The 27,029-nt window shown below is 45.7% G+C and overlaps 1 protein-coding gene across 1 annotated transcript; it reads left to right on the top strand.

The window, feature by feature from the left end:
• Positions 1–677: 677 nt before the first annotated feature.
• LOC132393831 (E3 ubiquitin-protein ligase TRIM39-like) lies at positions 678–26,979 on the top strand. Its single transcript, XM_059969222.1, has 6 exons — positions 678–1,094; positions 1,174–1,269; positions 13,245–13,478; positions 14,108–14,130; positions 14,205–14,323; positions 26,396–26,979. Exons 1-6 carry the CDS (start codon positions 684–686, stop codon positions 26,926–26,928), a joined length of 1,416 nt encoding a protein of 471 aa, XP_059825205.1. The 5' UTR covers positions 678–683; the 3' UTR covers positions 26,929–26,979.
• The last annotated feature ends 50 nt before the right edge of the window (positions 26,980–27,029 follow it).

Genomic DNA, 27,029 nt, shown 5'->3' with positions numbered 1-27,029 from the left:
GCCGTGATTCCTTCACATGGAAAACCTACATTACAATACAGGCCCTTTGGCCCACAAAGTTGTGCGGAACATGCCCTACCTTAGAAACTACTAGGCTTACCTATAGCCCTTTATTTTTCTAAGCTCCATGTAACTATCCAAAAGTCTCTTAAAAGACCCTATCGTATCCGCCTCCACTACCGTTGCCGACAGCCCATTCCACGCACTCATCACTCTCTGAACAAAAAACTTACCCCTGACATCTCCTCTGTACCTACTCCCCAGCACCTTAAACCTGTGTCCTCTTGTGGCAACCATTTCAGCCCTGGGAAAAAGCCTCTGACTACCCACACAATCAATACCTCTCATCATCTTATACTCCTCTATCAGGTCAGCTCTCATCTTCCTTCGCTCCAAGGAGAAAAGACCGAGTTCACTCAACCTAACTCATAATGCATGCTGAGAATGCTTAAACACTTACAGCGATATGATGTTCATTCAACACACACAGAATGCTGGACGATCTCAGGAGCCCGGGGAGCATCTATGGAAAAGAGTACAGTGGCTATTTCGGGCCGAAACCCTTCAGCAGGACCGTTCATCACTGAGACCTGGCGCCCCTAGTGGACAGTCCCGATACTGCAGGGATTCAATAGCTCCCCGAAAGTGAAAGCATTCTGAGTCAGGAAGTACCGGGAGTGAACATGGCTTTGAAAGGACAGGTCGAGAGTTTAACCGAGGAGGCAATTTGTCCCATCTGCCTGGATTTCTTCACTGCACCTGTCATTCTGGAGTGTGGACACAACTTCTGCCGCTCCTGCATCACACAGTGTTGGGAAAGGGAGAAGAGAAACTCCTGCCCAGAATGTAGAGAGGAGATTGCAGACCGCACCCTCAAGGTCAATCGGGCCTTAGCAAATGTGTCTGAGAAAGCTCGAAAACTAAACCTGAATCCGAAAGAGAAGGAAAATAAACGTTACTGCGAGGAACATGAGGAAGAGCTGAAGCTGTTTTGTGAGACGGACAAGACACTGATCTGCGTGATCTGTGCGACTGCGCGGGAACACAAATCCCACAACTTCATGCCGGTTAAAGAAGCCGTTCAAGTCTACAAGGTAAAAACAAACCACTTCCGTTCGTCTGTTTCTGTTGTGCCATGTATTGTGTCCAATCTATTCACTCTTTAATTCCCAGGATCGGGTTAAATCTTCCTTCGACTCTCTCACAAAAAACAAAGCGGACTTCGAGGAAATGGAACAGCAACAGAAGGAGAAGATTTCCGGAGTTCGGGTGAGGCTTCTGAGCTGAATTTCTGATATTGTTGTGTAGATTTGTTCCCTTCAGTGTAGGATAGCTGAGTATCACAGATCCAGTGACCTGGGCTCAATCTGACATCTGGTGCTGTCTGCGTGGAGTTTGCATGTTCTCCCTGTGATCACGACAGTTTCAGATACATCTCAGAGACATGTTCTTTGAATGGTTAATTGGTTCCTGTAATTAACTCTGTTAATCACTTCAAAGACTGAACCGGTGATCCTCAGCGATGTTCTGTGGGCTGCTAACAAAACTTATAAGCATATTTCGTCTAAATTACTCTCACTGCAAACTGAAGTCTGAAATTTCCTTTTAAGTGACGCACTTTCAAATGTTTTGATTCATTTGCAATTTTTCTATCTTCTGAAGCACTCCGTGTCAAACATGCAAGCATGGCATGTTTAAATGGACGGAAGTTCATGGTCACGGCCAAAAGAGAGGGAGCAGGGGAGCATTCCAAGCCAGGCTGAAACACAGAGTCATAGAGGCTGAGAGTCATTGAGATGTACGGCACAGGAACAGGCCATTTGGCCCATCTACATGATGAGTCCATTTAAACTGTCTACTCCCATTGACCTGTACCTGGACCATAACCCTACATATCCCTACTATCTATGTATCTGTCCAAACTCTCTTAAACATTGAATCAAGCTCGCATGGAACACTTGAGCTGGCAGCTCATTCCACACTCTCACAACCCTCTGACTGATTTAGTTTCCCCTCATTATCCCCTTAAACTTCTCACCTTTCACCCTTAAGCCATGAACTCTGTTGTATTCCCACCCAACCTCAGTAGAAAAAGCCTCCTTGCATTTTCCCTACCTACACCTCTCATAATTTAATTATTATCAAATCCACTCTGAATCTTCTCCATTCTAAAGAATACAGTCCTAACCTGTTCAATATTTCCTGAGAACTCAAGGCCTCCAGACCCTGCAACATTCTTGTAAACTACAAAGTATAACCATAGAACCATAGAACACTACAGAACAGTACAGGCCATTCAGCCCTCCATGTTGTGCCGACCCATATAATCCTTAAAAAAAAGTATTAAGCCCACATTACCCCATAACCCTCCATTTTTCTTTCATCCATGTGTCTGTCCAAGAAGCTCTTAAATACCCCTCATGTTTTAGCCTCCACCACCATCCCTGGCAAGTCATTCCAGGCACCCACAACCCTCTGTGGAAAAAACTTACCCCTGATGTCTTCCCTAAACTTCCCTCCATTAACCTTGTACATATGCCCTCTGGTGTTTGCTATTCGTGCCCCGGGAAACAGGTACTGACTATCCACTCTATCTATGCCTCTCATAATCTTATAGACCTCCATCAAGTCCCCCTTGATTCTTCTATTCTCCAAAGAGAAAGGGACCAGCTCTGCTAACCTTGCTTCATATGACTTGTTCTCCAAACCAGGCAACATCCTGGTAAATCTCCTCTGCACCTTCTCCATAGCTTCCACATCCTTCCTGTAATGAGGTGACCAGAATTGAACACAATTCTCTAAGTGCGGTCTCACCAGAGATTTGAAGAGTTCAACATGATCTCTCTACTCTTGAACTCAATCCCTCTGTTTATGAAGCCTAGCATCCCATAGGCCTTGTTAACCACCCTATCAACCTGTGCAGTGACCTTGAAGGACGTATGGATTTGAAACCCAAGGTCCCTTTGTTCATCCACACTCTTACGTAACTGACCATTAATCCTGTACTCAGTCTTCTGGTTTGTCCTTCGAAAATTCATTACCTCACACTTGTCCTGATTGAACTCCATCTACCATTTTACTGCCAAACTCTGCATCCTGTCTATATCCTCTTGTAACCTTTGACCACCTACAGCTCCATCCACAACTCTTCCAATCTTCGTGTCATCCGCAAACTTACTCACTCATCCTTCTGCCTCTACATCCAGGTCATTTATAAAAATCACAAATAGCAGGGATACATCCCAACGGCACTCCAGTAGTCACCGACCTCCAGGCAGAATACTTTCCTTCCACAACTACCCTCTGCTTTCTTCCTTTAAGCCAATTTTTTATCCAAACAGCCAAGGTTCCACTTATCCAATGCCTCTTGACTTTCTAGATGAGTCTCTCATGAGGGACCTTGTCAAATGCTTTGCTAAAGTCCATGAAGAACACATCCACTGCCCTACCTTCATCAATTTCTTTTGTTACCTCTTCAAAAAACTTAATCAGACTTGTGAGGCATGATCTTCCCTTCACAAAGCCATGTTGACTATCCATGAGCAGGCTGTATTTCTCCAAATGCTCATAGATCCTATCCTTAAGAATCCTTTCCAGTAGTTTGCAGACCACCAACGTAAGACTCACCGGCCTATAGTACCCAGGTTTCTCCCTATTACCTTTTTTAAAGAAGGGAACTACATTTGCCATTCTCCAGTCCTCCGGCACTTCACCTGCAGCCAAAAAGGATTCTATGATTATACCTAATGCTCCTGCGATCTCTTTTCTCAATTCTCACAACAACTTGGGGTGTATCATATCCGGCCCTGGGGATTTATCAATCTTAATGTTTTTAAGAAGATCCAGCACTTCTTCTTCCTTAATCTCCACATTGTTGTCATACTGGGGTGTTGTATCGGGACCCAAATGCAGGACGCAGTGACTGTAGTGCTAGGAACAGGGCAGGACGAGGGACTGGGAAAAAGGATCCTGTGGTGGACTCCGAGCCTGAGACTGGACAAGGACCCAGAACTTGGGTCTTTCCTCGGGCTCGGACCCCCAAACCCAGGCGAGGACGTGACGAGGCTTGGCTAGAGACTTGAGGTGAGGGTCTTGAGGCTTGGCTTGAGGCTTGAGGCGGGGGTCTTGAGGCTTGAGTCTGGGGTCGAAGCTTGGCTTGAGGCTTGAGTCTGGGGTCGAGGCTCGGTTTGAGGCTTGAGTCTGGGGTCGAAACTTGGTTTGAGGCTTGAGTCTGGGGTCGAAGCTTGGCTTGAGGCTTGAGTCTGGGGTCGAGGCTTGGTTTGCTTGAGTCTGGGGTCGAGCCTTGGCTTGAGGCTTGAGTCTGGGGTCAAGGCTTGGCTTGAGGCTTGAGTCTGGGGTCGAGGCTTGGCTTGAGGCTTGAGTCTGGGGTCAAGGCTTGGCTTGAGGCTTGAGTCTGGGGTAGAGGCTTGGTTTGAGGCTTGAGGATGGGGTCAAGGCTTGGCTTGAGGCTTGAGGATGGGGTCAAGGCTTGGCTTGAGATTTGAGGATGGGGTCAAGGCTTGGCTTGAGATTTGAGGCTGGGGTCGAGGCTTGGCTTGAGGCTTGAGGCTGGGGTTGAGGCTTGGTTTGAGGCTTGAGGATGGGGTTGCTTAGTTTGAGGCTTGAGGATGGGGTCAAGGCTTGGCTTGAGGCTTGAGGCTTGAGGATGAGGTCGAGGCTTGGCTTGAGGCTTGAGGCTGGGGTCTTGGAGCTTGGATAACTTGGAGGCTGGAGCTAGGAGACAGACTAGCAACTGTACATCAACATGGAGCCGGGACTTATCCTTCGACAAGCCGGGACTCATCTTTACCAAGACACTGACGTGAGGTGGGACAGAACACAAACATAGAGCTGGGACTTATCCGACAACAAGCTGGGACTCATCTTTAGCAAGATACTGACGTGAGACGGGACAGGACACAAACATAGAGCTGGGACTTATCCGACGACAAGCTGGGACTCAGCTTTAGCAAGACACTGACGTAAGACTGGACAGCACATAGACATAGAGCCGGGACTTATCCACCGACAAGCTGGGACTGATCTTTAACTCCACACCAAGGTGGGGCAGGACCATCCGTCAGGTAACAGCAGAACGGCCGGATTTACCCGATGAAGGCAAAGACAAGACAAGACAGATTTCCCCCGCAGAGGAACGGCAGAGCGGCCTGACTTACCCCATGAGGTGAGGACAGGAAGAGACAAACACCGAAGAACGGCAGACAGTTCCGTCTCTGTATCGGGGCTGCTCCGAGTAGCCGTTACGGCCAGCAACCTTGGCTGGCTACGGAAACAACCAGATCCCTACCTAGCTCGGAGTGGCTGATGGCCACCCAGCTAGCCAGGGAAACGACCAAATCCATACCGCAATGACAGCTCCGACTCCAACTCAGACAGTAAGGCTCCAAGAAGCAATGGTTCCCCAACGCAGCCTAAAGATGGCAAGTGGCTGTACCAGCCATTTGCTCCATGGAAGCTTGACAAGATGACCCCCCCCCCCCCAACCACACCCAATCCCAGGGCCACTTATATTCCCAGCCAACAAGATGTGTGTCAGGTGTTTATGGTTTATTCCAACCAAAACAAGGGACAGCTGGAGGACCTGGAATCCGGAGCTTGCGGGCAATTGTCTAGCACACAGGTCCGCTCTACTTCGACCTCATTCTGATCAAGATCCTTTTCCCTTGTAAATACTGAAGCAAAGTATTCGTTTAAGACCTACCCAACCCCCTCTGCCTCCAGGCACATGTTGCCCTCTTTATCCTTTAGCTGTTCCACCTTCATTCTCGTCATCCTCCTATTCTTCACATATGCATTGAACATCTTGGGGTTCTCCTTAATCCTACATGCCAAGGCCTTCTCATGCCCACTTCGTGCTCTCCGAAGTCCTTCCTTTAACTCCTTCCTGGCTTCCCTATAATTCTCTTAAGCCGCTCCTACTTCCTATTTCTTATATCTAACGTATGCTTCCTTTTTCATCTTGACGAATTGCCTCACATGTCTCGTCAGCCAAGGCTCCCTTTTCCTACCATTTTTTCCTTGCCTCAGTGGGATAAAACCTATCCTGAACCCAGCTCAAGTGGTCTCTAAACTTCTTGCACATTACTTCTGTGCTTTCCCCTTTGAACATCTGTTTCCAATTTACTCTTGCTAGTTCTTGCCTCATCCTTTCAAAGTTCGCCTTTCCCCAGTTAAGCACTTTGCCGTTTCGTCTGATTTTATCCCTTTCCATAGCTATGCTGAATCTAAGGGAGTTGTGGTCACTGTCACCAAAATGCTCCCCCACCAAGAGGCCTGTCACCTGACCAGGTTCATTACCCAGAATTAGATCCAGTATGGCCTCACCTCTCATCGGCCGGTCCTTCTTGAACACACCTGACAAATTCAGCCCCATCAATCCCCCTTGCACTCAGGAGGTGCCAGTCAATATGAGGGAAGTTGAAATCACCCATAACTACTACCCTGTATTTCTGAAATCTGCCTGCTTATCTGCTCCTCAGTGTCCTGAGGGCTATTTGGGGGCCTATAGACTACTCCCAGCACAGTGATTGATCCCTTCCAATTTCTGACTTCCATCCAGATTGACTCAGTGGACACTCCCTCTGCAGCGTCCTCCCTTTCTATAGCCGTGATACTATCCCTGACCAGCAATGCCACTCCCCCACCTTTTCTACCTCCCATCCTATTCCTTTTAAAACACCTGAACCCCGGGACCTGCATCATCCAATCTTGCCTTTCCTCCAAACAAGTTTCACTAACGGCCACAACATCGTAGTTCCACGTACTAATCCATGCTCTAAGTTCATCCTCCATGTTCCTAATATTCCTAGTGTAACCCCCTGGGTCGCCTCAGGCTCGCTCAGCTCGTTCTCGTCTAGGGGGAGCAGCCTTCAGCCCCGCCAAACTGGGTAATCAGCTGGTGTGGATGCTGTGTGATGTCCCCGCCTCGCCCAAAAACAGACAGTACACCATATGCGATTAAATGAGTACAATTTATAAAGGTTACTATAACTGAGTGATTAATAACGATACAGTATATATGAAGAAAAAAACTAAAGAAAAGGCACCAAACTTATCAAAGTCCAATCCACTTCGTGCACAACCGTTGGAGATCAATTACTGAAGTCTTCTGGCCACCATTCGATCCCCTCCGAACTCCTCGACTCGCAGCTCAGGACCATCTGAAGTGGTCAACCAAGCACATCTAGCTTCATCTCCTCTCCTCGGAGTACCTCCTGGCCTCGGACCCCCGCTTGGGGTCCGTTCCTCACCTAGCTAACAGTATCGTGTCCTCTCTCTCTCACCCCCTCGTGCCGATCTCCCCAAAAGCCCGCCAACAATAGCTTACAGACTCAGAAGAAAGAACAACATTAATCCCAATTGGTTTACAAAGGAATACAATTCTCGTTATCAGTAAATTTTAACCCAAACAAGCTTCCAGCACTCTCTCGCAACAAAGAAGCATTCCTGCTTTTAACAAAACAAAGAAGCCATTTTGATTACATACACAGTAACAAAGAAAAAAGAAGAAACCCCCTTTACACTAGCATTGAAATAGACACATTTCAACCCCTTTAACTGGCTACAATTATGTTCTGTCCCCTGCCTGTCCTTCCTCATCAACTCAGAACTCTTAGCATCATGCCCTTGTCCTTCTACCTTAATCCCTGCACTCACATTCTGATTCCCACCCCCCTGCCAAACTAGTTTAAACCCTCCCCAACAGCTCTATCCAACCTGCCCGCCAGGATATTGGTCCCCCTGGGATTCAAGTGCACCCGTCCTTTTTGTACAGGTCACACCCACCCCAGAAGAGGTCCCAATGATCCAGAAATCTGATTCCCTGCCCCCCGCTCCAATCCCTCAGCCACACATTTATCCTCCACCTCATTCTATTCCTATTCTCACTGTCGTGTGGCACAGGCGGTACTCCCGAGATTACTACCTTTGAAGTCCTGCTTTTAAACTTCCTTCCTAACGCCTTGTAGTATTCTTTCAGGACCTCTTCCCTTTTGCTACCTATGTCATTGGTACCAAAATGTACCACGACCTCTGGCTGTTCTCCCTCCCACTGCAGGATATCTTGGACGCGATCAGAAACATCCCAGACCCTGGCACCTGGGAGGCAAGCTACCATCCGAGTTTCTTTCTGCATCCACAGAATCGCCTTTTTGAACCACTGACTGAAGTCCCCTATCACTACTGCCTTCCTCTTCATTTCCCTACCCTTCTGAGCCACAGGGCCAGAGTCTGTGCCAGAGGCACGGCCACTGTCGCTTCCCCCAGGTAGGCTGTCCTCCCCAACAGTACTTCCTCTGTACTCTTTTAGCCTTGTTGAAAACTTTCCTGTAGATAGATGATCAAAACTGCACACAATACTCCAAATTAACCCTCAGCAATTTGAACATAGCAACCCATTTCCTGGACTCAAATCATTGATTTATGGAGGTGAATGTGACAAAAGCTTTCTTGATGAACCTGTTACCTGTGACCACTCTCAATGAATCATGGGCTTGTATTCCCAGATTCCTTTGTTCTATCACACTCCTCTGTGCCCAACCATTCACCATGTAGGACCTACCCTGGTCGTTCCCACTGAAGTGCAAAACTTCTGCAAATTTGCTGATCCTGTTAACGAAGGTTTTCAAAGGATTCCAAGGTGCATTTAATGCAGAGAAATGTATGCAATATATATCCTGAAATGCTTTTTCTTCACAACCATCCACAAAAACAGAGGAGTGCCCCCAAAGAATGAATGACAGTTAAATGTTAGAACCCCAAAGTCCCTCCAAACTCCCCTCCCTCCCGTGCGTAAGTGGCAGCAAGCAACGATCCCCCCCACCCCACAAGCAAAAAGAAGCATTGGCACCCACCACCGAGCACTCAAGCGTTCAGCAAAGCAACAGCAAAGACACAGATTTGCAGTTCCCCAGAGACTACTCGTTCACCTGGTAGTCGACATAGCACAGGCTCGCTTTCTCCCTAATAAGAGAGAAAGAGGTGTCTCCGTTTCACAGCGAGAGGGGAGACATAACAAACAACTCACTGGTTTACGATGCTAGAAGTCTGTTGCATCCCTGTAGTACACCACTGGTCACAGGCCTCCAGTCACACTGAACAACAACGTGATTGCACTTTGCACATTTAGTGGGAGACGTAACGTAAAGATTTTTACTCCTCATGTATGTGAAGGATGTAAGAAATAAAGTCAATTCAATTCATTTCAATACTACCACACTCTGGCTTCTCTCACAAAGCCAATGTTTAATCCAATTTACTACCTCATTCTGAATGCTGAGTGACTGAACCTTCCTGATCAACCTCCCATGGGGGACCTTGTCAAATTCCTTTCTAATGTCCATGTGGACAACATGCACTGCCTCACCTTCATCACCTTGTCTGGCTAGTTCCTAGAAATAGTCCATAAAATCTGTTACCCATGACCTACCACGCACAAAACCATGCTTACTGTCCTTTATTAGTCCATGTCAATCCAAATACTTGTATCTGGTTCCTTAGAAAACATTCCAATGGCTTTCCCTCAACTGACGTCAGACTCAATGGCCTATAATTTCCTGGTTTCTCATCAGAGCCATTTGTAAATAGTTGGACAATCCTTATGCTCTTAGCATACCTGTAGAATCTCTTGCGGTTCTCCTTCACCTTGTCTGCTAGAGCAATTTCATCCCTGCTTCTTGCCTTCCTGATTTATTTTTTAAATGTTCTCTTGCATTTCTTGCACCCATTCGCACCTCAGTTATACCTTGCTTATAGCTACTATGCACCTCCTCTTTTCTCTTAACCGGGGCCTCAATATCCCTCATAAACCCAGGTTCCCTACACTTGTTATCTTTGTGTTTTATCCTGACAGGTGCATACAAGCTTGGTACTCCCACTTTCCAAGTACAGCTTTGCTGGAAAACAGAGTGCCCCAGTCCACACTTGCTGATCATTCTGATACCATCATAACTGGTCATTTTCCAATGCTGATTCTGAACCCGTGGACCAGCCAGATCTCTTTTCATATTTACTTTGAAACTAATGGCTTTCTGGTCACTTGATCCAAGGTGTTCCCCTACTCAATCTTCTGTCACCTGCCCTGTCTGATTCCCTAACAGCAGATCCAGAATCACACACTCTCTTGTCAGGACTTCGGCATACTAATGAAAGAAACTTACCTGAACACACTTGACAAACCCTGTCCCATCTAGTACTTTTACAGTATGGGATTCCCAGTCAATATGTGGAAAGTTAAAATAACCTGCTACAACAAACTTGTGTTTCTTGCAACAAATTTGTTCAGACTGTTGGGTAGTTTTTAATATATCCCCATTAGCATGGTCATATCTTTCTAATATCTCATTTCCACACATAGCACCTCACTGGTCAAGTTCCCCAGTCCATCCTGATGGAGCACTGCCGTGATGTGTTCACTGACTAGTAACACCACCCCTCCTTTAATCCCTCCCACTCTGTCATGTCTAAAACTAGCATGTGGCATGAGGAATCCTGAGATCACAACCCTGGAGGTCCCGCCCTTTACATTAGCAGCTAACTCCCAGAACTCCCTTTGCAGAATCTCTTCATTCATCCTACCTATGTTATTGGTACTGACATGAACTACGACTTCTAGCTGTTCACCCTCACACAAGAATGCTCAGGACTCGAACTGGGATGTCGCAGGCCCTGGCACCCAGGTGGGAACTTACGTTCTCACCCAACGAACCCCCTGTCCGTTCCCCTAACTAAGGAATCCAGTGTATCCGGTGTAGTGTGGACGTTGCCTTAGGCTTGTTTGAAGAAGACTCTGCCTAATTATCATCAACAGCCCCAGGGGTCCCAACACTCTTGCCACTGTCACAACATGATGGAAAACTTACCATTCCATGCCTAGACCACATTTCAGGAAATCTGACCACTTGGCCGTCCTCCTCCGACCTGCATCCAGGTAGAGGCTAAAGAGCAAGACTCCAGAGATAAGGACAACAACAAGGTAGTTGCAGGAGACTGAGGAGCAGCTGCGGGATTGCTAAAGTTCGTAGACCTGGCTGAGTTCAAAATCTCAACAGACAATCTGAATTAATAAATCACGGTTATCACAGACTTTATAAAATCAGCTGCACACGAGTGCAACACAGAATAATTTAGAATTTCCCTCCCAGAAACCTGGATGAATCAGATCAGTAACATTCTGGTCTGGCAAGTTACAAGCTTCAGTGGCTGAGATGGGAGAGACTGCGCATACAACAACCGTTGCCCGGGTGCTTCACCAGTCACAGCTTTATAGGAAAGGGGCAAAGTGAAAGCCACTGTGGGGAAAAAACTCACATGAAATCTCCCCTTGAGTTTGCGGGAGACTTGAGTCAGAGTCAAGTCAGAGTCCAGAGCTCAATCCAATTGAGAATTTGTGGCTGGACTTGAAAAGGGCTGTTCACTCACGATCCCCAAGCACTCTGACAGAAAATTCATGTCCCAGGTCTCAATACATCCTTGTGCAACTAGATGCTCAATTTTCAGACCCCAGTCAATTCAGTTTAGTAAAAATATCTCCACCATTTCCTTCAGCTCAGGAACACCACAACATTATATGTTAGCCCCCTGCACTACTCACATTATGACTGGGAGGCGAAGTGCAACTCCAGTGCCATAGTTAAGTTTGCTGATAACACCACAGTCATTGGCCAAATGAAGGGTGCTGACAAATCAGGATACTGGAGGGACATGGAAAATATGGCTGAGTGGTGTCGTAACAACAACGTCTCACTCAATGTCAGCAAGACCAAGGAGAAGATTACTGATTTCAGCAGGAAGAAACTGGAGGTCCACAAGCATCTCAGAGGAGGAGAGGGTCAGCAACATTAAATTCCTACGTGTTAAAATTTTTCAGAGGATCTGTTCTGGGTCCAGCATGTAAGTGCCATTACAAAGAAAGCACTGCAGCACCTCAACTTTCTTAGAGGTTTGTGTATATTTGGCATGACATCGAGAACTGTGACAAAATTCTATAGATGTGTGGTAGAGACTATATTTCCAGGTTGCATTGTGGCCTGATATGGAAATACCAATGCTGTTGTACAGTAAAACCTACAAAAAAGAAATGGATATATCCCTGTATATCACGGGTGAAGCCCTCCTCACTATTGAGCACACCTACTTGGAGCGTTGTCGCAGGAAAACAGCATCCTTCATCATGGACCCAAACTGCCTGGGCCACGCTCTCTTCTCACAGCTGCCATCAGGAACAAGGTACAGGAACTTCAGAACCAGCACCACCAAGTTCAGGAACAGTTATTACCACTGAACCATCAGGCTCCTGAACTAGAGGGGATAACTTCACTCAGCCCATCACTGAACTGTTCCCACTGAACTAGACTTACCACATTACTTTATTGTCGCCAAACAATTGATGCTAGAGCGTACAATCATCACAGTGATACTTGATTCTGCGCTTTGTGCTCCCTGGACTATGATAGTAAATATAATAAAAATTTAAGTTATAAATCATAAATAAAAAATAGAAAAGGGAAAGTAAGGTAGTGCAAAAAAAAAACCGAGAGACAGGTCCAGATATTTAGAAGGTACGGCCCAGATACTGATCAGGATCCGTTCAGCAGTCTTATCACAGTTGGAAAGAAGCTGTTCCCAAATCTGGCTGTACAAGTCTTCATGCTCCTGAACCTTCTCCCAGAGCAGAGGGAGAAAAAGTGTGTTGGCTGGGTGGGTCATGTCCTTGATTATCCTGGCAGCACCGCTCCGACAGCGTGCAGTGTAAAGTGTGTCCAGGGATGATCAAAGACTCTTCATCTCATGTTCTCTATATTTATTGTTTGTTTATTTATTATTATGGATTTTTTCTTTCTTCTTGTACTTGGTCATTTGGTGCTTTTTCTTTGCACATTGATATTGTCCGCCCCGTTGGGTACAGTCCTTCATTGATTCAATTGTGTTTCTTGTATTTAACGTGACTACCTGCAAGAAAGGAACCGCAGGGTTGTACATGGTGACACGTCTGTACTTTGCTAATAAATTTGTATTGAACTTTGTGCTTAAGATGAGATATGTGACTCAGGTCGGAGTTAATGGACACGTGAGGGAGAAATGAGTTCAGGACAACATGAGGAAATGGAATTAATAGGATTGTTCTGAGAACCAATATATATTTGATGATTTGAACACACCTTCCATGTCAGAAGGAAATATATCAAAGGAATATAGTAAATTAATCTTCACCTTTCACTTGACAGGAACAGTCACACATCCTTCAGTCCCACGTCACATCACAGTTTGCTGAACTGCACCAGATTCTCACTGAGAAAGAGCAGCAGATACTCAGAGATCTCAGGGAAGAAGAGGAGAGGATTCTAAATCCAATGGAGAAAAATCTTCGAGAGATTCAAAAGAATTTAAATTCTATCCAGGAGGAGATCTCAAGGCTACAGGAACAGATGGATCAAAAAGAGAGTGTGATATTTCTCAAGGTGAGAGATTATATTTCTTTTTGCTTTTGTAAAAGTAGACAAATTGGGATCAATATATTTGAAGTAACTGTGACATTTACAAATGGTTGGAAACTGATTTAAGACAGAAAGGTGTTTAGGAAGTTCAGGACTGTTATTGTCCCAAAACTGGACTTCCACAATATCGGTTATGTCACAGGACCATCTGCAATCTTCTTGTGAATGAGTTACTCTGAACATTACACTGAACTGGTGATTGTTTTCTCAATTCCCATATCAAATATCCCTGAAACTCACATTAATATCCAGTCCCAGTCACATGCTGTGAATGTGTCTGGTACTGTGGGTGAGACGGTCTCTCTGTCAATCAGTGAGAACAAAGAATCAATTCCAGAATGTGACCCAGACATCAGATTTATCATCAATAGGAAAATGTGCTTTCCATTAGATTAGAGAATTAAGGGAAACCTACACTGTTTCTTTACGTTTTCAGAAACACTCCTGGTCATTTACCAAGTCGTTCTGTGTTGTCCGTACATGCGTGTGACTGTAGGAATGTGAATTTACAACATCTTGTAATGATTTGGATGAAATTCAGGATGAGGACTGTAAGTCTCAGTCTGTTCAGATTTGTGTTTTATTTATTTCAGGAGGAAACTCGTCGGAAGAGGAGGTAAGATATGCTCTTTGCTGAATCTCTGTATGGATTTGTAAACCAGTTCATAACCAACAATTTTGTATTTGCAGAATTAGTTACAACATCGAGCAATTGTCAGTGACAGACGGTGTCCTTCCAGTTGAAAAATTCGATCATTTCTGTTTATTGAACTCAGCGTTGAGAGAAACACTTGATGCCATTAATCGAGGTAAAACTTACACTGATTCATTTGTCCATGTTTATGAGACACAATTCATTAGAATTAGAAGCAAAGATTGTCTGTACCAATGAACTGAAGGGGAATACACCGACACAGGGGTACAATACAACCAGTACACGGGACTGGTAGATTTGTTATGTACCCCATAACTGGGTTGACAGACCAGCAGAAATAGAAGAATCCATTGGAGTCTGGTCGTACCGAAAACTAAAGGTGTTTATTAGTAAAATAAGCAAAACAGTATCAATAATACAAATATACATATAAAACAGGTTAGCATTAATAAACATAGAAGTGTAGGAATAATAATCAACAATAAGAAACAAGCTCTATCAATGTCTAGGGGTAAATGAATTGTCATAGAAGAATATAAAGTACACGGGACTGTTAGATTAAACACTGCATCCTGGTTCCATCCAGACTGTACAAACCCGACTGGACACGAGTGTGAATCTGACCACATAAACTGTGGAAGTAATATTGATTTAATGATATTATAGGGAATAAATGGCAGGCACTGTAGCGTAGTGGTTAGTGCAAAGTTATTCCAGCTCTGAGTGTCAGATTTCAAGTTCAATTCCAGGGCTGTATGTAAGGACCACAGTCTAACGATGTAGCAGTTCGTAAGTTAGTTGGACATTGAAAATTGTCGTGTTATTAGACTAGTGTCAAAAAGTTTTGGGTTGCTGCTCAGTGTGGCTCGTTGGGCTGGAAGGGCCTGTTCTGTACTGTATCTCTAAATAAAATAAAATAAAGCTTGGATCGGAGTGGTGCCCAGTATTGTCAGAAAGATGCACACGAGACCCTCGTGAGCCACTGACCCTGTCTGACCTGTCTGTGACTGCAGACTCAGGTCTGCCCCCTGCTGGACTCACATGTCACACTGTTGTTATGAAACCATCACATTTTCTCTCGAGCAAACAAGAGGAAATCTGCAGATGCTGGAAATTCAAACAACAACACACACAGAATGCTGGTAGAACACAGTAGGCCAGGCAGCATCTATTGGGAGAAGCGATGTCAACGTTTCGGGCCAAGACCCTTCGTCAGGACTGACATTTTCTCTCTCTCTTTATTCTCTCTCTCACAATCATTCCTTGCCCTCTGGTGCTCCACTCCCCCTTTCTTTCTCCCTAGGCCTCCTGTCCCATGATCCTTTCCCTTTTCCAGCTGTGTTTCCAATCAACTTTCCAGCTCTCAGCTTCATCCCTCCTCCTCCTGTCTTCTCCTGTCATTTTGGGTCTCCCCCGCCTATGCCCACTTTCAAATCTCTTACTACTTCTTCTTTCAGTTAGTCCTGACGAAGTGTCCCAGCCCGAAATGTCGACTGTACTTCTTCCTGTGGATACTGCCTGACCTGCTGCATTCCACCAGCATTTTGTGTGTGTTGCTTGAATTTCCAGCATCTGCAGATTTCCGCGTGTTTACGTTGAATCATTTTTGGATTGAGCCCGGACACACCAACCAGCATTGACCTCAGTCGAGATTTCACCAGCACCTCCTCATTTGTAATGTGATATGTTCCAAAATGTCATTTCCTGAACTTATTTTCCTCAATTCCTTGGTTTCTGTGCCCTTCTCCCTGGGAAATACAGATGAGAAATATTCACTTAAAGCCACTTCCCTCCACAGTGGCTTCAGATTGTTCCTTAAAGAAACCAATTGCTAGGAACTTTCAGACTATTCTAGTGGTGTTTAGTATTGTGGCCTTCCGAAGATTTACAGAAATATTCCTGTGTAGGCCTGATTTTTTTAGTGCTATGATGTGGTGACTTAAGGATGATACCAGTTGTAGATATTACTATTGGGACAATATATTATTATTATTTTTAATAATAATAATACTCCAAAGCCAAAAACAAGCAGTTGGAGGAACTCAGCAGGTCAGGAAGGGTGTGCAGAAACAAAGAGATGGTCAAAATTTCAGGTGGAGACCCTGCATCAGATTCCTGCCCCTCTAGTCTCTTGTGAGACCAAGTGAGACCTCACCAAAGTTTCTGTAGCTGCAACAGGACTTGCCAACTTCCACGCTCAATGCCCTGACTGGTGAAGACAAGCTTGTCCTACTCCTCCATGACCATACTCTGCACTTGTGTTGCTACTTGACGGAGCTGTGCTCTTGGACTTTAATATCCCTCTGTCATCAATGTTCCCAGGGACCTTCCATCTGCTCTATAATTTTCCCTTAGACTTAACCTTCCAAAAGGTATCCTCGCTCACTGCTTCAGGTTAAACACCATCAGCCATTTCGCCATCCAGATCTCTAACTGATTTATGTCCTACTGTATCCTTCAACAGCCATATTCACTATCCACAACTCCACCAAATTTGTGCCAATTCAAGTGTACAGGCCACACATATCACTCAACAACAGAGTTACCAACACTGAACTCTGTGAAATATCTCTGATCACAGACCTCCAGGCAGAATAAGACTCCTCCACCATAGACCTCTGTCTTCTGTGGCCAAGTCAATTGTGAATCCAATCTACATTCCTCTTTTGTAATATGGATACGTTCCAAGACATAACAACTCATTTGTCTTAATTCCCAACTCCCATACCTGTCCCCATGTAAAATACATAAACGGACTCTCCCATCTCCTGTGACTCCAGATATCAACGACTGCATTGATCCTGAATGGGCTGACACCCCGGATCAGGACTGAGAGTGGAATGTGGGTGATGGGGTGGTGGAGGAGGGTTTGTGGCAAAGGGGACAAAGATCTTCTGTTTCCATCTGCATTAACAGTTCATCCACACACTTCTCACCATGGCCCATCTGCCATTCTTCTCTTTCCTAATGGTTCCCATTATCACCTCCTTCACTGACAAGATTCCTTCACACTCTCCTTGCTCCATCTCCCTCTCATTTTATCCTCTGTATCTGTCTCCCAACTCCAGCCCACACCCCACCCCTCCCCTACCTGGAACAAACTGCCTGTCATCCCTCCTCTGTCCACAGTCACCTCAGACTCCTGTCTCATCACTCCCCTTCTCCTCTGTGTACCGGCCATCTCCCCTCTCCACTCTCAGTCCTGATGTAGGGGTTCGATCTGAAATGTCAACAGTTCCTTTTCTCCCACAGATACTGCTCGACCCACTGAGTTCCTCCAGCAGATTGTGTGAGGCCTGATAACTGGATATATTCAAGGTGGGGTTAGAGAGACTTTTGAAAGATTGAGAGATTGAGGTTTTGGGGATCTGGTACAGAAGAGGAATTGATGCCGGTATCGATCAGTCACTGTCACATTGAATGAAGGGCCTATTCCTGTGTCGTACTGTTCCATGTTCTCTGTTCAGACGAATGAGAGGATATTGCAGGGAAACACAAAATTCTTCCCGGGTTCTATAGACAGGACGCAGGGAGGATGTTTCCCTTGTCTGAGGAGTCGAGGGTCAGGGGTCACTGCCTCAGGATGTGAGAACCTTCAGAGAATGGAGTAGCTTTGGAATTCTCTGCACCGGAGGCTGTGGGGTCTTAGTCATTCAGTTCATTTAAAGTCACAGAGTCATCGTCTAACTGCACAGAAACAGGCCCTTCCACCCATCAACTCTGTGCTAAACTATTTACCCATCGACACTCACTCCATTGGCTGACATTAGGTCAGTCTCCTTCTGTGGCTTGTCTATCGAAGTGTCTGTCTGAGTGTCTCTGAAACGCAGTGATTGTATCTGATTCCATCACCTCCTCTGGCAGCAAGTTCCAACATCAGCCACTCATTCTTCAAATAAACCCACCTTTAAACTCTTTCCTCTCACCTCAGACATGTGTCCTCTTTTATTTGATCCCCTTCTTCTGGGAAGAAAATGTCAACCATCTGCTCAATCCATGCCCCTCATAACCTCATATATTTCTGACAGATCACCCATCAGCCCATTTACCAGCATTTGGCCGATACCTTTCTCAACCTTCCCTGTCCCAAGCCTCAACTCCTCTTCTGTGGCAGTTCCACAGGGTCCTCAATTCTCCCGTGTTACAGAAGATGATTGACCTCATTTTCAACCACATTATAGAAACAAATGTGCTGCAGGTCTGAAAATGCAGAAAGGTCGATAAATCCCCAGGCCCTGATCAAGTGTATCGCAGGACATTGTGGGAAGCTCAGGAAGAAATTATTGGCCCCCATTTGGAGATGTTTGTTCTGATCCCCCAACATCGGGAATGTGTTTCCTGCTTCTAGTGTGTCCAATCCCTTAATAATCTTTTATGTTTCAATCAGATCCCCTCTTATCCTTCTAAATTCCATTGTATACAAGCCCAGTCACTCCAATCTTTCAACATATGACAGTCCTGCCATCCCAGGAATTAACCTCATGAACCTACGCTGCACTGCCTCAATAGCAAGAATCTCCTTCATCAAATTTGGAGACCAAAACTGCACACTATACTCCAGGTGAGGTCTCACCAGGGCCCTGTACAACTGCAGAAGGACCTCTTTGCTCCTATACTCAACTCCCTTTGTTATGAAGGCCATCATGCCATTAGCTTTCTTCACTGCCTGCTGTACCTGCATGCTTACCTTCAGTGACTGATGAACAAGGACACCTAGGTCTCGTTGTACTTCCCCTTTTCCTAACCTGACACCATTCAGATAGTAATCTGCTTTCCTGTTCTTGCCACCAAAGTGGATATCCTCACATTTATCCACATTAAACTGCATCTGCCATGCATCTGCCCACTCACCCAAACTGTCCAAGTCACCATGCATTCTCATAACATCCTCCTGACATTTCACACTGCCACCCAGCTTTGTGTCATCTGCAAATTTGCTGATGTTACTTCTAATCGCTTCATCTAAATCACTAATGTATATTGTAAATAGCTGCGGTCCCAGCACCGAACCTTGCGATACCCCACTAGTCACAGCCTGCCATTCTGAAAGGGTAAACCCTGCTCTTTGCTTCCTGTCTGCCAACCAATTTTCTATCCATGTCAGTACCCTACCCCCAATACCATATCCTCTAATTTTGCCTACTAATCTCCTCTGTGGGACCTTATCAAAGGCTTTCTGAAAGTCCAGGTACACTGCATCCACTGGCTCTCCCTTGTGCATTTTCATAGTTACATCCTCAAAAAATTCCAGAAGATTATTCAAGTATGATTTCCCCTTCGTAAATCCATGCTGACTGGGACCTATCCTGTTACTGCTATCTAAATGTGCCACTATTTCATCTTTTATAATTGACTCCAGCATCTTCCCCACCACTGATGTCAGGCTAACTGGTCTATAATTCCCTGTTTTTTTCTTTCCCTCCTTTCTTAAAAAGTGGGATAATATTAGCTACCCTCCAAGCCACAGGAACTTATCCTGAATCTATAGAACATTGGAAAATGATTACCAATTTCCAATTACCAAAATCCACGATTTCTAGAGCCACCTCCTTATGTACCCTGGGATGCAGACCATCAGTACCTAGGGATTTATCAGCCTTCAGTCCAATCAGTCTACACAACACCATTGTCTGCCTAATGTGAATTTCCTTCAGTTCCTCTGTTACCCGAGGTCCTCTGGCCACTATTACATCTGGGAGATTGTTTGTGTCTTCCCTAGTGAAGATAGATCCAAAGTACCTGTTCAACTCGTCTGCCATTTCCTTGTTCCCCATAATAAACACACCCATTTCTGTCTTCAAGGGCCCAACTTTGGCCTAAACTGTTTTTTCCCTCTTCACATACCTAAAGCTTTTACTATACTCCTTTATATCCTTGGCTAGCCTACATGCGTATCTCATCTTTTCTCCTCGTGTTGCCTTTTTAGTTATCTTCTAATGCTCTTTAGAAGTTTCCCAATCCTCTGGCTTCCTGCTCATCTTTGCTATGTTATACTTCTCTTTTATTTTTATACTGTCCTTGACTTCCCTTGTCAGCCACAGTTGCCCCCTACTCCCCTTAGAATCTTTCTTCCTCTTTGGAATGAGCTGATCCTTCACCTCGAGAAAATCTGCAGATGCTGAAAATTCAAGCAACACACACAAAATGCTGGTGGAACACAGCAGGCCAGGCAGCATCTATAAGGAGAAGCACTGTCGACGTTTTGGGCCGAGGCCCTTCGGCAGGACGAAGGATTGCACCAGCATTTTGTGTGTGTTGTTTGATCCTGCACCTTCTGTATTATTCCCAGAAATACCTGCCATTGTTGTTCCCTGCTAGTGTATCCTTCCAGTCAACTTTGGCCAGCTCCTCTCTCATGGCTCCATAGTCCCCTTTGTAATACTGACACTTCTGATTTTCCCTTCTCCCTCTCAAATTGTAGATTAAAACTTATCATATTATGGTCACTACCTCCTTTACCTTCAGTTCCCTTATCAAGTTCATTACACAACACTAAATTGAGAATTGCCTTCTCCCTGGTAGGTTACCTCCCTGGTCACCTAGCCCTCTATTTTTCTAAGCTCCATGTACCTTTCCAGGAGGCTCTTAAAAGACCCTATCGTATCCGCCTCCAACACCCTCACCAGCAACCCATTCTATGCACTCACCACTCTCTGCAGAAAATACACCTTACTCCTGACACCTCCTCTGTACCTACGTCTAAGCACCTTAAAACTGTGCCCTCTTGTGTTAGTCATTTCAGCCCTGGGAAAAAGCCTCTGACTATCCACACGATCAATGCCTCTCATCAGCTTATACACCACTATCAGTTAACCTTTCAGTCTCCGTCGCTCCAAGGAGAAAAGGACTAATTCACTCAACCTATTCTCAAAGGACATGCTCCCCAATCCAGGCAACATCCTTTCTATGGTTTCCACATCCTTCCTGTAATGAGGCGACCAGAACTGAGCACAGTACTCCAAGTGGGTTCTGACCAGGGCCCTATATAGCTGCAACATTACCTCTCAGCTTCTAAACTCAATCCCACAATTGATGAAGGCCAATGTACCGTATGCCTTCTTAACCACAGAGTCAACCTGTGTAGCAGCTTTGAGTGTCCAGTGGACTTGAACCCCAAGATCCCTCTGACCCTCCACATTGCTAAGAGTCTTGCCATTAATGCTATATTCTGCCATCATATTTGACCTACCAAAATGAACCACCTCACACTTATCTGGGTTGAACTCCATGTGCCACTTCTCAGCCCAGTTTTACATCCTATCAATGTCCCACTGTAACTTCTGACAGCTCTCCTCACAATTCACAACATCCCCAATCTTTGTGTCATCAACAGATATACTAACCAATCCCTCCACTTCCTCATCCGGGTCATTTATAAAAATCACGAAGAGAAGGGGATCCCTGAGGCACACCACTGGTCACAGAACTCCTTGCAGAATATGACTTGCCTAAAACAACTCTTTGCCTTATGTGGGCAAAACAGTTCTGGATCCACAAAGCAATGTCCCCTTGGATCCCATGCCTCCTTACTTTCTCAGTAAACCTTGCATAGGGTATCTTATCAAATGCCTTGCTGAAATCCATATACATTACATCTACTAGTCTACCTTCATCAACGTGTTTAATCACAACCTCAAAAAAATTCCATTAGGCTCATAAGGCACGACCTGCCTTTGACAAAGCCATGCTGATGATTCCTAAGCATATTATTCGCTGCAAATGTTCATAAATCCTGCCTCTCAGGATCTCTCCTGTCAACTTACCAATCACCGAAGTAAGATTCACTGGTCTATAATTTCTTGGGCTATCTCTACTCCCTTTCTTGAATAAGAGAACAACATCTGCAACCCTCCAATCCTCTGGAATCTCTCCCAACCCCATTGATGATGCAAAGATCATCGCCAGAGGCTCAGTAATCTCCTCCCTTGTCTCCCACTGTAGTCTGGGGTACATCTTGTCTGGTCCCGGTGACTTCCCAACTTGATGCTTTCCAAAAGCTCCAGTACATCCTTTTTCTTAATATCTATATGCTCAAGCTTTTCAGTCTGCTGTAAGTCATCCCTACAATCACCAAGATCCTTTTCCGTAGTGAATACTGAAGCAAAGTATTAATTAAGTATCTCTATCTCCTCCGGTACAATACACACTTTTCCACTGTCACACTACATTGGTCCCATTCTCTCACATCTTATCTCTTGCTCTTCATGTACTCGTAGAATGCCTTGGGGTTTTCCTTAATCCTGTCTGCCAAGGCCTTCTCATGACCACTTCTGACTCTCCTAATTTCATTCTTAAATTCCTTTCTGCTAGCCTTATAATCTTCTAGATCTCTATCATTACCTAGTTTTGTCTCCAAAATGCTCCCCCCTCTGGAGAGATCTGACACCTGACCAGGTTCATTTCCTAATACCGATCAAGTACAGCCTCTCCTCTTGTAGGCTTATCTACATATCGTATCAAGAAACCTTCCTGAACAGACCTCACAAACTCCACCCCAGTTTAACCCCTTGCTCTAGGGAGATAACAATCAATATTTGGGAAATTAAAATCTTCCACCACGACAACCCTGTTGATTGCCTATATGATTTATATAAATTTACAACCCAATGTGATTTATAGGGAGGCAGCTTGTTCGGTTTTATTTTGGTGGGATTTCCTGCAGGTCAAGGCACTTAGAATCTGCAGTGGAGCATTCCAGACCACACAATGAGATGCATTTGGGGTTGAACTAGGAGAGATGCCTCTTGACCAGCAGAGTGAAAATTTGAGCCTTGCATAGGGGACTTTTGTAGTAAGCTGTGGGACGTCCCATTTGATGAATTTGGTTTTAATGAATTGCTGGGGATATACTAACAGAGATGGTGAATATTTTGGGTGGACAAGTAGGGAATAGGTGCGGGAGTATGGTCTTGTCAATTTGCAGATTATCCCAACAGTGGCCTGGCCAGGAGTACAAATTTGGAAATTTCCAGATGTGGAAATAGATTTGTCGTTACTGGGGGATAGACAGAGTCTTGTGAGAGGGTCTCTGGTCATTTACGGCAGCAGTATTTTCCCTTTTGCCTATTTTCACAGATGGTTCTACTGACTCAGTTAGTAATGGGTGGCTCTGGAATAAATATCCCCTGGATTAAGGTTGAGAAGGGTTGACAGGTGGATTATCTGTCGATACGGCAGAATTTATGGCCATTATCGTTAGTTTGCAATGAGAGGAACAAGTTAAACAAAAAGAGCTGTGATCTGCTCAGACGCTGCCTCGGAACTGCAGAGTTTGGAAACGAGGCGTTCAAGCAGACCAGATCTGTTGATGGAAGTGTACAACGATTTGTATGTTCTGGAGAGAGTGGGAATAGTAGTGAAGTTTTGTTGGGTCCCAGCACCTGGGTGTATCGGGTAATGAAAGGACAGATGTTAGAGCAAAGCCAGCACTTACTAAGTCAGAGGTAGATATTATAGTCAATTTCGGGAAGTATGAAGCCAAATCTTGTATTAGATTGTTGGGATGAGTAAAGGCCGAATTTGTGAGATAGCAGTGGGACTGGGAGGTGACATTATAATTTGGTTCCATCAGTCCAGGGAGGTTCCTGAAGTTGTCATAGCTGAGGGTGGTAGTGGGGATAAGCTCCAGTTACTTATAAAGCATTCCAAATGGCTTGTGTCTCTAATAGCCTCTGACAACCAAGTCCAACTCTTGGCCCGGCAGAACTGTTACCAATGCCGAAGGAAATGGCAAATGCGGACCACTGGCTCCTCAAAACCCGTTGCTTCAGGGAGGTGGGGCCCATCAGTATTGGACGGCCAGGAGAAGGAAAACTCTGATTTTTAACTCCCGCTGCCTTGTGGCCAAACCCACCCATGGGAGAGGCTTCGGGAGTGAACCCTGAAGAAGAAATCCAGAACCGGGTCCCTAGGGCAGTTTGATGTTTACAACCTCACTCTGGCAACCTCTGTGATGACACTGGTGCCAAGCTGTATCGGTGCTTGCCCTTCCCTTGGTCATCAGTGATGTGGAGAGGGGAACCCACTGCATGGGTAACAGCCGGTTCTCAGATCTTCCCACCCAGACTTGCACCCTGGAGAGGACACAGACCACCAGAGGCACAAACCCATAATCCCCTGGGATTGACGACTGTCTATGAGTTCAGGGGAGGCACCATTTGGGAAGGAATAAGAGGGAAAATGCGTGGTTGGCGAGATTGAGGTTAAGACACACAGATCTGCACTTCACTTTGGCATTTGTTGGTAAGTATGGGAATGAGATGTGTCATTTTTTAAGGTACCAGAAACAGTGGAACATGCATCATGTTGTGCCCCAGATATTCGGCATAACGTAGGAAGCTGTTTAATCAATTATTGGGTAGGTCTGAGGTCCCTAGGCTGCAGGATATTCTGCCACCTGAAGCAGGGATGGATAAGTCATGTCGGGCCCTGGTGAACTTTTTAATTTAAAGAGGTTTGGGGGTGGCAGGACCTGATCCCCGTGACAACTCCTATCATACTCCAGTAGGTGGCAGTAATGCACCGTCCTGATAGGTGCGAGCTGCCATTAGCGCAAAAGTCAGTGGATGAGGAAGGTTTGGTACTTCGTTATCAGCTGGACTCTGGATCCTTGTCTCAGTCTCGTATCGTGTATCGATTCTACTCTTGGACACTCCAGCACTCGGGTCCTTACCATCCTCGCCTCGGACTCTCATCACTATACGTGTACCATCAATAGGTACAGGTGAGGGGCCAGAAGACTGGAGGGTGGTTATTGTTGAACATTTATTTAAGATAGACTGTCGAGGAAAGCCTGGGAGGTACAGACTGGTGAGCCTCACGTCAGTGGTGGGTATATTGATGGAGGGGATTCTGAGAGTCAAGATCTATATTCATTTGGAAAGCCAAGGACGAATCAGGGATACCCAGCCTGGCTTTCTGAATGGATGAAGAAAGTGGATGATGGAAATGCAGTAGAGAAAATCTACATGGACTTTAGCGAGATATTTGACAAGGTACTTTATGGTAGAATATTCCAGAGAGTTAGATCACATGGGATACATTACAATCTGGCCAATAGGATACAGAATTGCGTGGGATGAGGCCTGGGTCCAGTGGTGTTCTGCAGGGATTGGTGTTTTATAAGGAGAGGCTGGATAGGCTGGGAATTTCACTGGAGCTGAGGAGGCTGCCAGAGGAAGAGTTGGGTGCTGTTTAGTACTTTTAAAGACATTTGAACTGGTCCGTGGGTAAGAAAGGGTTAAAGGAATACTGGGCAAATGGGACTAGCTCACTGAAGCAAGTTGCTCAGCACAAGTAAATTTGGCTAAAAAGCCTGCCTTACCTCCTCTTTAAATCCCTCCAGTGTTCACTCACCCCCTCCTCATCTGGATCCAGTGTTGCTCCACCCCTTCCTCACACCAGTTTCCACTGGCTTTCCCCCGTCTTTCTTTCCCTTCCTGAGTATAGAAGAGTAGATTATCATTTAAATGGAGAAAGATTGCAGCATGCTGCTGTGCAGAGGGACTTGGGAGTGCTTGTTCATGAATCACAAAAAGTTAGCTTGCAGGTTATTAAGAAGGCACACGGAATGGTGGCTGGAGGGATTAATTTCACGAGCAGGGAGGTCATACTGCCACTATACAGGGTACTGGTGAGGCTGCACCTGTGCAGTTCTGGTCTCCATACTTGAGGAAGGATATACTGGCTTTGGAGGCAGAGCAGAGGAGGTTCACCAGGTTGATTCCAGGGATGAAGGAGTTAACCTATGAGGAGAGATTGAGTCGCCTGGGACTATACTCATTGAAGTTCAGAAGAATGAGAGGGGATCTTAGAGAAACATACAAAATTTTGAACGGGATAGATAAGATAGAATTAGGAAAGTTGTTTCCATTGGTAAGTGAGATTAGAACTAAGGGACATTGCTTCAAGATAAAAGGGAAGAAGATTTAGGATGGATATGAGGATAAACAGATCCGGGAAAACTCTGCTCACCATCCCAGAGGAAAAACCTCGAGAATCTTTTAGTTCTCCATCCGCTGTTAAACCCCCGGGAAAAGTTCCAGTCGGCCAACTGCGTGCGCCTGATTCCCAGCAGCCTCTCCCCCGGTCCCCGGGGCCGCGCAGCCCGAGTCTCCGCCCGATCCCGGGGACGCGCTGCCCGAGTCTCCCCCGATCCCCGGGGCCGCGCTGCCCGAGTCTCCCCCCGATCCCCGGGGACTCTCTAATTCTCTGCTTCTCCCCCCAGTCTCTGTCACCCTGGATGTGGAAACGGCGAATCCATGGCTCGAGGTGTCTGAGGATCGGAAGAGTGTGAGATGGACCGAGACCTGGAGGGATCTCCCTGACACCGGGAAGAGATTCACATACTGGCCTTGTGTGCTGGGATCGGAGGGATTCACATCGGGGAGACATTACTGGGAGGTGGAGGTGACGGGGAATCGGTGGTGGAGTCTGGGAGTCGCCGCAGAGTCTGTGGACAGGAAGGGAGATGTCACACTGAGACCGGAGACCGGGTTCTGGTTCATCGGGCGGCGTGATGACGAGATGTGGGTTTACACCTCCCCTGTATCCCGTCTCTCTGCCGGTCCCATCCCCGGGAGGGTGGGAGTTTATCTCAGTTACGAGTACGGGACAGTTTCATTTTACAACAGGGAGACCAAGTCCCATCTGCACACCTTCACTGGGAATAAATTCACGGAGAAACTTTATCCTGTATTCGCGATTGGATATGAAAACGAGTGGCTGAGAATTTGCTCCGGTTCCGCTGCGGGTCTGTAAACTTGTCGGGTCCGGGACCGGCGTCGAGTAAGTCAGTGGAAATATAAATGTGCGGAGCGTGAAATAAACACGATGTGAGAATTATTGATCCATTAATTTTA

Source organism: Hypanus sabinus, chromosome 5 (assembly GCF_030144855.1).
Source record: "Hypanus sabinus isolate sHypSab1 chromosome 5, sHypSab1.hap1, whole genome shotgun sequence".
Classification (NCBI taxonomy): Eukaryota; Metazoa; Chordata; class Chondrichthyes; order Myliobatiformes; family Dasyatidae; genus Hypanus; species Hypanus sabinus.
The sequence above is the reverse complement of the archived record's forward strand: the minus strand, read 5'-3'. Positions and strand labels throughout refer to the sequence as shown.